Consider the following 13,345-nt stretch of genomic DNA (forward strand, 5'->3'; position numbering starts at 1 on the left):
ATTGACACCCTGTTTATTCATACATGTTCTATACAACATGCATGTAGGTTAATAAGACTTCTCAAAGGGACTTACCAAAAAAATATTACAGATGATTTAGTTAATGAATTTCAATACAAATTTTATTTTGTTTTAGGTGCAGTCAGAGTGTTGTTTAGACAATGGTATGAAACCAAAATACCCTTTTAAATGACTTAAAGCACAACTTCACAAATAGAAGCTTTTTAATGGAGACCCATGTTTATGTAAAAGACAACTATACAGTGAAAAGATGGAGGCACAAATGACAAAGATGATCATTAGCATGTAAGCAAGAAAAATACCAAAATTAAGAATAAGACATTTTGGAAAAACAATTCATTGCACATGCTTATTTAGCAGTTTCAATAACTCCTATAAACTTCAATGAAGAGAACTATATTTAGTTCTTCTACAAAGGTCCATTGCTGATACCTAATCCTGTCGAATGAGGGTTCATTGTTTCCCTATATTCCACTTGAGATATTCCACTAAAGATCATACTATATTGTAGCACGTAGATTGTGGCAGGTGCACTTTAAATCAGGGAAAATAAACAACAGACAAACAATGTTGTACTGCATAAATACACTATAAGAAAAGTATGCCCTTGGCCGCAAAGACATATTTATGAGCAGCTATACACATGGGGATCATTACAGAGATTTACCAAATATGCATAAACAGACCTAAATACAAATTTGTGCATAATTCACCTCCCACTTGACAAAATGTTTTACGTTAATGAAGAATAAAAGATTTATCATGTTAACGCAGCAAGTTCTACAAGACCAGTATTCCTTAAAAAAAATGATGAAGTCAAAGCTGAATGTTTTTTGGAGCATGATAATGTTTATGGTGGTCGCAATGCTTGTTTTAGAGAATGGATCAACACTGCCAAGTTCAGGATATTAATAATGTAGGCCGCTTTGTCAACTATTAAGTATTTCTGGAAGACATGTGACACCATTCAGCATGAGTTCCTTAGTTACTTTACACATTGCTCTCAAGTAGCATTGATGAATCTGTTTGGAAAATGAAAGGGTAGAATCATTTTTATTCTAGAAATAGGATCTGACTGGGAAAGCAATAGGGGTGGACAGAGCTGAAGAATTTTTTGATGAATTGTTTCACTTACTTGGAAGCATACATTAATTGTTGTTAAAAAAAAAAGGTAAGGAAATGAATCATTCTTTTCTGAGGTAAGCATTGTAGCTTACATCACTATATTTAATATTAAATTCTTAACTTATTTCATTTTCACCAATGATTTATACTATTACAGTGTCCAGCATAAAATATGTTTTTAACTATACATCATCTTTCACATATATACTTGACTACTCACTCCCACTCCATCCTCTAATGACAACTGCAAAGGTCTTGGTCAGGACACCTGGAAATTTCCTGTTAGCCTTTATTGTATGTGCATTTGCAATAATAGGATCTCCAGGGCCTGACACCCTGGATAAAGGCAAATTGTACAAAGCACAAAACTTCACGCCAATTGGCACAGCCAAATGTCCACAGTGACAGTGGGTGTATAAAGGAGAGGTATAAAAAAAAAATAATCATTTGCACCAGTGAATCAAATAGGTAGACGTAGTGAATCAAATAGGTAGACATATCTATTACACATACGGGGGAGTGGCTACCTCCATGTTGGCTCCTGCACCCCACCAACCTCTATTAGGTGTATATAAGGTGCCTTGGATGTTTCAGACCTTGCAATGCCTGCTGTACTTTTCACACAGAGGCATATTCATAGTGTAGGGTCCGTCCCAGAATTAGGTCACCTTACCGTGGTGGGACGGTCCACGCTATTTGGTGCCAAATTTGCAAGCTAAATGTCACGATTCGGCTTACTGGTAGTGGATCCTCTGTGTCAGCGAGGGATTGGCGTGGACCGTGCTGGTGGACCGGTTCTATGAGGCTACTGGTGTTCACCAGAGCCCGCCGCAAAGCGGGATGGTCTTGCTGCGGCAGTAGCAACCAGGTCGTATCCACTAGCAACGGCTCAACCTCGCTGACTGCTGAGAAGGCGTGGTACAGAAGGACTAGGCAGAGGCAAGGTCAGACGTAGCAGAAGGTCGGGGCAGGCGGCAAGGTTCGTAGTCAAGATGGATAGCAAAAGTTCAGGTAACACAGGCTTGGACAACACTAAATGCTTTCACTGGCACAAGGCAACAAGATCCGGCAAGGGAGTGCAGGGGCAGTGAGCAGATATAGTCTGGGAGCAGGTGGAAGCCAATTAAGCTAATTGGGCCAGGCACCAATCATTGGTGCACTGGCCCTTTAAGTCTCAGAGAGCTGGCGCGCGCGCGCCCTAGAGAGCGGAGCCGCGCGCGCCAGCGCATGACAGCAGGGGACCGGGACGGGTAAGTGACCTGGGATGCGATTTGCGAGCGGGCGCGTCCCGCTGTGCGAATCGCATCCCCGACGGCCATGACAGTGCAGCGCTCCCGGACAGCGGGACTGACCGGGGCGCTGCAGGGAGAGAGACGCCGTGAGTGCTCCGGGGAGGAGCGGGGACCCGGAGCGCTAGGCGTAACAGTACCCCCCCCCCCCCTTAGGTCTCCCCTTTTCTTTGTCCGGTAACTGCCTCCCCTGGGATGAGGACACCGGGAAAGAATGGAGGGTTTCCTCAACGGCAGGCAGTACAGCAGGAGTGGGAATGGGGAGGGAGGGCAGAGGGCGAAGCCTGGCACGGGGCAGTGTGTCACCAGGACGGGGGCCATGAGGAGGCACTGAGGCTTGCCTTACGGGACTGGGAGGGGGGGAGAGGCACTTCCTATGGCAGGCAGAGTCCCAGTTCTTGATCTCCCCGGTGGTCCAATCAAGGGTGGGAGAATGAAGCCGGAGCCATGGCAGACTGAGGAGGACCTCAGAGGTACAGTTGGGAAGGACGAATAACTCAATCCTTTCGTGGTGGGGTCCAATACACATCAGGAGGGGTTCTGTGCGGTAACGCACGGTGCAATCCAATCTGACTCCGTTGACCGCGGAAATGTAGAGCGGCTTGACGAGACGGGTCACCGGGATGCGGAATTTATTCACAAAAGACTCCAAAATAAAATTCCCAGAGGCACCAGAGTCCAAGCAGGCCACGGCTGAGAGGGAGGAGTTGGCTGAAGGAGAAATCCGCACGGGCACCGTGAGACGTGGAGAAGCAGACTTAGAACCAAGAGACGCCACACCCACGTGAGCTGGGTGCGTGCGTGCGTTTCCCAGACGTGGAGGACGGATAGGGCAATCCACCAAGAAATGCTCGGTACTGGCACAGTACAGACAAAGATTTTCTTCCCTACGGCGATTCCTCTCTTCCTGGGTCAGGCGAGACCGATCCATTTGCATGGCCTCCTCGGCGGGAGGCCCAGGCGTAGACTGCAAAGGATGCTGTGGGAGAGGTGCCCAGAGATCTAAGTCTTTTTCCTGGCGGAGCTCCTGATGTCTCTCAGAAAAACGCATGTCAATGCGGGTGGCCAAATGGATAAGTTCTTGCAGGTTGGCAGGAATCTCTCGTGCGGCCAGCACATCCTTGATGCGACTGGATAGGCCTTTTTTAAAGGTCGCGCAGAGAGCCTCGTTATTCCATGATAATTCGGAAGCAAGAGTACGAAATTGGATGGCGTACTCGCCCACTGAAGAATTACCCTGGACCAGGTTCAGCAGGGCAGTCTCGGCAGAAGAAGCTCGGGCTGGCTCCTCGAAGACACTACGGACCTCAGCGAAGAAGGACTGGACTGTGGCTGTGGCAGGATCATTGCGGTCCCAGAGCGGTGTGGCCCAAGACAAGGCCTTTCCTGAAAGAAGGCTCACTACGAACGCCACCTTAGACCGTTCTGTAGGAAACAAGTCCGACAACATCTCCATATGCAGGGAACACTGAGACAAAAATCCACGGCAGAGTCTGGAGTCCCCATCAAATTTGTCCGGCAGGGACAAGCGGAGGCTAGGAGCGGCCACTCGCTGCGGAGGAGGTGCAGGAGCTGGCCGAGGAGATGGTTGCTGCTGTAGCAGAGGCAGAAGTTGCTGTAACGTGGCGGTCAACTGCGACAGCTGCTGTCCTTGTTGGGCAATTTGCTGCGATTGCTGAGCGACCACCGTGGTAAGGTCAGCGAGACTTGGCAGCGGCACCTCAGCGGGATCCATGGCCGGATCTACTGTCACGATTCGGCTTACTGGTAGTGGATCCTCTGTGTCAGCGAGGGATTGGCGTGGACCATGCTGGTGGACCGGTTCTAAGAGGCTACTGGTGTTCACCAGAGCCCGCCGCAAAGCGGGATGGTCTTGCTGCGGCAGTAGCAACCAGGTCGTATCCACTAGCAACGGCTCAACCTCGCTGACTGCTGAGAAGGCGTGGTACAGAAGGACTAGGAAGAGGCAAGGTCAGACGTAGCAGAAGGTCGGGGCAGGCGGCAAGGTTCGTAGTCAAGATGGATAGCAAAAGTTCAGGTAACACAGGCTTGGACAACACTAAACGCTTTCACTGGCACAAGGCAACAAGATCCGGCAAGGGAGTGCAGGGGCAGTGAGCAGATATAGTCTGGGAGCAGGTGGAAGCCAATTAAGCTAATTGGGCCAGGCACCAATCATTGGTGCACTGGCCCTTTAAGTCTCAGAGAGCTGGCGCGCGCGCGCCCTAGAGAGCGGAGCCGCGCGCGCCAGCGCATGACAGTAGGGGACCGGGACGGGTAAGTGACCTGGGATGCGATTCGCGAGCGGGCGCGTCCCGCTGTGCGAATCGCATCCCCGACGGCCATGACAGTGCAGCGCTCCCGGACAGCGGGACTGACCAGGGCGCTGCAGGGAGAGAGACGCCGTGAGCGCTCCGGGGAGGAGCGGGGACCCGGAGCGCTAGGCGTAACACTAAATACCTCATAATTTCATATTTTCAATTATTGCACTACAGCTGTATAGCTTTTCATGTTCTATCTATATACTCATGTTTTATCTATATACTCATGTTTCATCTATATCTCTGTGCTAGCAGTGTGCTGCTATATTCTCCTGTTGCTATATATATATATATATATATATATATATATATATATATATATTGTGATAAGGTGAAAGATGTGATCATTGATGGACTGTGTGTTTCACCAAGGTTTCTGGCCTTGGTGAGGCAAGAGCCAGTATTTTCCAGTATCTGTTCTGCGGTGCAGCCTGCTACTGTGCCCGTAGTATGGCTGGAAGGCCGATCCGGGATGGCTCTTACCGGGAATGATCAAGTGCAGGGTGGGGGTCATTTCCCACAATCCAGGCCGGGCGTTTTGTTGGCCTTAAAGCTAAGCTACCTCACCTGCTGCAGGTGGATTGGGAGGGGGATTGGAATGGAAGTGGGTTGAGACTTGATAGTTCTAGCACACAGGGCCAGGAGGGCTGTGTGTGGAGTCTCCCCATGATAGCTCCAAGAGAGGGAGCTGCTGGACAGCCTGGCTGGGGCCTGGAAAAGATGTGCTGCCACTGCGTGGCCTGAACGCAGGTGTGAACAAACACCTATGGAAATGCAGGTGGACTTTGTTGTGTTTTTTCCTATGTTTCGTGTTCAATACAGTTTTGCTGTGTGCTCAAGTGTGAATAAAACACTGGACTTTGGTTTAAAACGCTGTCTCCTTATACTGCTAACCGCACCTCACTGCAAGAGCGAGTCATCACAATATATATATAGATATATATATATATATACACATACATGTGTGTTACAGTTAAAATATTTTTTTGTTAAAACTTGTTTTCCCTAGTAAATACTAGTTGTCACTGAAGGCCTTCGTCAAAACTAGAACTGCTGTTTCCCAGTTAAAACTAGTCTTTACGGGACACCTTTCTGAAAGCTAATGTCAATTTAAACTGGTTTAAACCGTTAAAAGCACGTTTTAACAAAATTACTCAGTTAAAACTGAGAAAACCTAGTTTGAACGAAATGACTGTAATGAAGAAAGTCGGGCACCTGATGATGCGGATATATTAGATCACTTAAACGAGGTATTAGCCTGGTAGGTATTGTTGAATCTATTTTAAAACTAGTTTCAACTAGGGAAACAAATCAGTTAAAAGCAATTGAAAGTGTTTATTGGGAATTAAAAACCATTTCTATGACATAGCATTTGTTGAGGATACAAAAATATTCAGTATAACAGTATTTTGTATTAGCAGTAACAGTTTAGTTTGAATGAGGGCGTTCAGTAGAAACCTGGCTTGAACTAGGGAAAAACAGTAAATCCTAGTTTTCACAAAGGTGTTCAGTCAAAACTGTTTTTTTTCACTGGGGAAAAGCAGTAAATCCTAGTTTTCACAAAGGCGTCAAAACTGATTTTCACTAGGGAAAACTAGTTTCAACTAAAAAACTGTTTTAACGGTAACACACATCATATATATATATATATATATATATATATATATATATATATATATATATATGTATATATATTTATTTATATATCATAGCAGAAAATTGAATCCTTATACCAAACAATTGCCTCTATGGTTCTACAAATTTTATACCTTTTACACAAAAATAACTCACGTTGAACATAAACATCTAAACACTTTTTTAGACAAAACCCTTCATTTCTATTATAGATATGTTTCTTTTAGGAGTTCATAATATAAAAGGTTTATATTTTTCTTAAAGTTTAAAACAAATGAATGAAAAATGTTTATACATACTGTTTGTACAAATGCCAAAGGAAGTACATATACTGTAAATGATGAAGACCAAAATATAATAACATCTATACATAAGTATGCAGAGGGAGGCATTAAATATTCAGTCATTTGCAGTTTATAGCTTGGTATTATGTAATATTGCTGTGAATTATAATAACAATAACATCCACAAATGAATAAACAGTATGGTTTGAATGGAAATTCTCAAACAAAGTTCAACAGGGACAAGTGAGGATCATTAACTAAAGTGATCCTGATGTTTTTTTTCTCGAGTTTTGCACCCAAGATGTGTTTTGCACGCTTTGCGTGCCAGAATTTATGGCCAACTCACTATTTTACTTAGAAAACCCAGAAAATGGGGGCGTGAGTGCAAAAAAAAGGGGCTTGTCCTTGACATTATCAAAAAATCCCAACATATCTACTAATGTACCCACATAAAATATGATGGATTTGAGCAAAATATAGGGAACCATTAGTAAATACTAGGGATAAGCAAACCGAATCTGACAAATCCAAATTTGTTACGAATTTCAGGAAAAAATCGCTTCACAACAAATGCAAATATCGCTGCAAGAATGGCTTCATTAAACTACATTTATTGCGGTCCAGGCTTCAGGGCATTTATAATGGAAGATCCACATGTGAGGACATGGGGAAAGGAACTCTGGGAAGGCGGAAAGGCGAGTGGGCGGGATGACCCTGAATTACATGCAGCATGCAGCCTATCAACAGCCAGCCACCCCTGTGATGTCATAGCCCTATATAATCGGCAGCCATCTTGTGGCCAGTCACTTCAGCGTACTATAACAGAGAAAGAGGGACAGAGAACAGTGTGTTGCAGAAAAGCATTTTTACAGCAGCTCACCTCAAGTCCAGCCTAGAAGCACTGATAGGGAAGAGAGAGAGATTGAGAGAGAAAGTGCAATTGTGGGTGTATTACATCAGCGATTCACCTCAAGCCCAAATCCAGCCTAGAAGCACTGATAGGGAAGGGAGAGAGATTGAGAGAGAAAGTGCCATTTTGGGTGTAGTACACAGCGACTGTGTGCTGCATCACTGGTGTGTACAACAACAAAATATACAACAAAAATATATCTGCTCTTGCTGCTGCCACCTCCAGACTTGGTCATTCTGCCCCTATATGGTCTCCTTATGCTCCTGCCGATTCCAGGCTGTGGCATTGTGCCGCCATGTGGTCTCATGCTGCTGGCACATTATATAAAATTATAATAAAAAAATGTTTTAATTAATTTTAATAAATTCATTTTTATTTTAATTAATAATTTTAATTAAAATGCGCCTCCAGCATATCATGTGTGCAGGGCACAGCGGTGCCACGCTGTTCTTCACATGGTTTGCCTTGGTGAACATCTTGTCTGCGTTGCTTTAAGGAAGCCTGAGCCTTGCATCCTGCATGGCTCACGTGTTCAATCTTGTTGTCCACGTGTTACACCCATCTGCAAGACATTCTAACAATGGGAATAAAACTTTGCATGCACTTCAGCCACTCGAACACCGCAAAGCATACCCTCCTTGAGCTGCAGCATCAGAACGGCATCCCCCAACATAGTCTGATTTGCGAAGTTTCCACACGTTGGAATTCCACCCTCCATATGTTGGACCGACTATATGAACAGAGAAAAGCCATCACCAATTTCTTGACTATCCAAGTGTAAATGGGGACTCCCCTGTGTAACTTCAATGTCAACCAGTGGCAGCTCATACGTGACACCTGGCATTTGCTCAGGCCCTTTTAGGAAGCCACATTATTAGTCAGTCGCCAGGATTACGGGATGAACAACGTCATTCCACTGCTTCATATCCTACAACACGTGTTGGCAGCTGTGGCTGGTCAGGGCACTGGAGACATGGTGCCTACATCTCGAGGCCACATAAGCCCTGTGGGGGCTGAACTGGAGGAGGAGGGAGGACAGTGGAGCACAGGCAAGGTTTTGTGAAATGGGTGGTTTTATAGTTATCTGACAAGAGAGGAGGAGCAGGAGCAGGCTGTGGAGCTACAGGGTGATGAGAAAGATGAGACAGAGTACCCAGACACACCATGGCCATGTGGTCTCCTCATGCTGCTGGCACATTAATTAAAAATATTTATGCTAATCTATTTGAAATCTTCAATTGAAATTTTTATAAATATCTTTAATCTTTTTTATTATGAGGCCCTATGGTCTCGGCAGGCTGTTGCCCCCTCCAGGCTTGGTCGTTCTGCCACTGCCTGGTCTCCTCTTGCTGCCACCAATTCCACGCTGTGTCATTCTGCCACATTATGGTCTTCTCATGCTGCTGCCACCTCCAGGCTGTGTCATTATGCTACCACATGGTCTCCTTTTAAAACTTTAAAACTTTTAATCGTTCTAAAATCTTCAATTTAAATTTTACAAAATATATTTTCTATTGTGAGGCCCTATGGTCTCGTTGTGCTGCTGTCACCTCTAGGCTCTGTCATTGTGCCACCAAGTGACCCCTTGTTATATTGGGTTTTGTGGTCATACAGTATTAGTTCAAAGTATACGCATCAAGCACCCGTGAATCTAATCAAAATCTTAGATTAAAATTTTTAAAAATCGATGTAGTCTTTTCAAGACTGAGGCCCTATGGTCGTCGACGCCATATATCACCTGTGGAATTACCACAAGAATCCAATGAAACGGGTTGGAGCGATAACAATGAACTATAACTGATTAGATAAAACATTTGCACTTTCACAGTCTGGGGGCGCCGAGAGGCAGGCTGAAACTAGTGGTAGCTTGCCTGGTGGAGGACCGCCAGTTCGATTTTAAGATACAAGTATGAGCTTTTTCACTGCAGCTACTTCTAGTTTTATGCGCCCACTTATCCAACAGCACAGAAGCTAAATGTGCTCCCGTCCAAGTTGCTGGTATTGCAGTCCCTCCTTTTTCAAGTGAACACTAAGAGCATGGGGGTGCACTGAGAAGCAGGGACTGGGACAGGCGGTAGCTGGCCTTGTGGCCGACCGCCAGCTTGACTTTCAGATAAAAGTAGGAGCTTTTCCATAGTTTACACTGCAGCAATTATACACTATTGGAGATGGAATTACCGCGGCTGCTAGCACCAGACTTGCCCTCCAATGGTTCCTCAATAGAGATGAGCGAATCAAATCGGACAAATCAAATTTTTTTTTTAATTCACTAATCTCTAGTCATCATATATTACCTCTGGAATTACCACAAGAATCCAATGAAACAGGTTGGAGCGATAACAATGAACCATGAACCATAACTGATTAAATGAAACATTTGCTGAGAGGCAATGGCTGGAACAGGTGGTAGCTCGATGCTCACCAGAATGAGTCCTCAAAAAGGGATTAAAAAAATTAAAATAAATTCAAATTAAATGAAATAAAAATTACATAAATGTATCTCTTTAATCTCTTCCCTTATTGTAGTGTAATAGAGACTAATACCTCTAAGTTTGGATGAAGGATATAAAAAACCGAGGTAGACCTTTTGTAGGAAGTCTGATTTGTGTGGGTGTAGATGAGGACCGGAAAGAAGCATTTTTATGAAAAGAAGCAATTGGGAGATTACATTTTTGTGATAGATTCTAATGATAGAAGAGTGATTAGTGTCTCACACTCAAGGCTATATCAGTATGTCTTGATGGGACATTGATTCCCTGTACTTGGTCCACCATCTGGATGGACCTGGCCCTATCCATATACTGCTTGGTCACCTATTCGTAAGATCATTAGGATTTTGGGACCTTCCAAACCCAGGTTGTATAATTAAGATTACTCAGGTTCCGGTATCCTGATGGACCTGTTCTTTGCCACTCGCCGCTTAGTTACTTCTGTGTGTTATCACTAGGAGTCTGTGTTATTCAACATCTGTGTGGTCTCTCTAATGGAAGAGCCTTTTCCCCTTATCTAACCTAAATAGGTTGTGGCTCTATTCTATAACACATCAGTGAAGCACATCTACAGCTCTAAACTTAATATAATGGTCACAAATTTACCTATATACTTTGAATATTTTGACTATTGAGATAGTACCGTATTTATGATTGTGTAACATTGTATTATACTAACTTAATGCTTCACTTTCATATTCCTATGACCTACATCTGACCCTGACTGACACAGACTCCTTTATCATGTGGGACACCTATCTACCTGCTCTATCTCGATCTATTTTATCATGATGAGTTATATTTAGTATAGTCTAGTTGGTACACTGCATCTATCAATGTCTATAACATTGTGGTTTCCTCTTATCCCTGATGAGCCCCTGTGACTCTAGGGGTGAAACGAGTTGGCAAGAGAGGTTTGCCACCTGTCTATGTTGTATTGTATTTGTTATTTATCCCTCTCCCTATTCCATACTTAGAAAGTAGGAGCTTTTTATGTATTAGGGACTCTAGGTTAGGGATTCACCTGTACCCCTTTACCCCATCCCTATTAGTTTTGTCAGTTGTGTGTATCCTAAGTTTCATCTGTGATTTCAGTAAAAGTTAAGTTTTATGTATCTTAGCCTCATTGGTGTTTTCTAGTTGATATTATTCTTTTGCACTGGCCAGAAACAAAGAATGATGCATTATGTTATACAATAGAAAAATCTAAACCTGGCAAATCCAGTATAGGATCTGTTGCAAAATGCATAATAATGAATCTGTCTTGTCATGCACCAGGCTGGACAAGGGTAGATGTTTTCCACCGGTGTACTCCTTTAAAGACAACTTCTCAGCAATACAGTTTCATAAAAGTTTTTATTGTGACCATATACAATGTTTTTATATGAGGTGGATTATAATATGGGCAATTAGGATGGATGCTTGGTACCAATGACCACTCAAACTGCCCACCATCTTAAAAGTCAGCATGTAGTTCAGCAGCAACTTCTGTTGCACACTCTTGCCCCACCTATTTTCTCTTTCAGGTGTAGAAGCCCACCATGGGCCTCTACTGAGCATTCCTTTAATGAAGGTAAGTTGGTTTGAATTTGCTGATAATGCTTCTAGCAGCTTTTTTTCTTTGTAGTTAATGGCTGCCATGTAGCCTCATGCACCAACTCCATATTTCTGACTTAACAACCAGTGGTAGTGAGCAGTAGAGGCTAACACCATTTTTAGTTTACTTGGAAGGGTCTTTGGAAGGGTAGAGGGACATCTACAATTATTGTAAATTAAATGGCATACCAAATGCCATTAAGGGGATATTTCTACATTATAAATGCCTGATAAATGTGGGTTCTACCTCTGGGACCAATTATATATGTATAGCATATGGTTTGAATACAACAGCCAGAGATTGCTGGGATAACAAGAACAGCCGAACAGATAACTTCTATAAAAGTAAATAGGATTTACAGAAACAGTGTAGCCCTGAAAACCACACATCTTATGTAACTAAAGAGTTTGGCTGTTTTAATATTTAAGGCCACTTCTGGTTGCAGCAACCAGGTCAGATGGGGTCAAGGGGGTCCCATACTATATATAGACATAGGTTCTGCATCTATCAGGCCTATAAGGCATATCCTGTACATATATTTTAAATATCAGTGATGCACATACCTTTTAAGTGTGATATCTATATTTGCGTAAGGTGCTCTGCCACAATGGGCATTTATCACCTATCCAACGTTATGCAGGAAATGGGTCACTGTTATAATAAATAGTAAGGGGTCTTGGTGGGAGATGGGGTGACAAGTTTGATATACTGCCCATTGCCTATTAAAGAACAGATTTAATATAACTGAATTGGAATTAATAAATGATCAGCTATGTTGTACTTACATAAACTTCCAGTATTTCATTTGTTGGTCCCTCCGCTAGAAATGATTCACCTGCAGTGCTTGATATTTCATTTGGTCGCTTGTATGTGAACATAGTTCCTCCACCTTCATATTTTCCAGGTCTGTCAATTGCCCAATTCCCATTGATAATTGATCTGCCAGATCGACTACGGAGAGCTAGTGGACAAAGAGATATAACACTCTCAGAACTGAAATAAACATAGTACTGTAGTAAAGTTTTTCAGTTACAGATTTTGATGGCTTATTCGAAAGATACCTGACACGACACCTGCCACTATATCCACCAATAAGCTGTTTGGCAAAGCCACGGCTGCCAGAACTACACTGTGAACTGTAAGTAGAGGTAATGTGGCTGTACTTCTGATAATCTCTGCCACTGATTCCTTTGGTTAAAGTAATCTGTGTAGTGATCAAGCACAATGAACAGAGCATCTACTTCCAGCTCAGTACACACTATAGATCTCACCATCACACTTCTGCCGAACAGCTGATCAAAAGGGATGCTGTGTGTTGTTACCATACCAATCAGATATGGTTCATATATCATAGTATATATGAGTATAGGCCATAAATATCTGTAACTCCAAAAACACTTTAAAATAGAACCTATCTATAAAGCATTAGAAAAAACGACAGGAAACCATACATTATTAAAATAAAAAGGTTTTGGTAATAGCCAGGATAGCCAGGATAAAACAAAATAATATTTTTGAGGTATAGGACATCACAATACAAAATTGAAAAATATAGTGTTATATGACATATAAACTGTTTAATTTAAGTAGTCTGCTTCCAGAGCCATGTGATGTCACTCATAATTTATGAGAATGGATAAAACCGTTATACTCATCTATCTGTTCCCACATGAC

The 13,345-nt window shown here is 43.1% G+C and overlaps 1 protein-coding gene across 13 annotated transcripts in view; it reads right to left on the reverse strand.

The window, feature by feature from the left end:
* The window catches only part of THSD4 (thrombospondin type 1 domain containing 4), an 874,264-nt gene that overhangs the window by 45,169 nt on the left and 815,750 nt on the right, over window positions 1-13,345 (reverse strand). For all 13 annotated transcript variants that reach the window (XM_056572467.1, XM_056572461.1, XM_056572466.1 and 10 more), the window contains one exon: window positions 12,457-12,632. In XM_056572467.1, coding sequence (XP_056428442.1) covers window positions 12,457-12,632 — 176 coding nt within the window. The remainder of the gene's footprint in view (window positions 1-12,456; window positions 12,633-13,345) is intronic.

Source organism: Hyla sarda, chromosome 4 (assembly GCF_029499605.1).
Source record: "Hyla sarda isolate aHylSar1 chromosome 4, aHylSar1.hap1, whole genome shotgun sequence".
NCBI lineage: Eukaryota > Metazoa > Chordata > Amphibia > Anura > Hylidae > Hyla > Hyla sarda.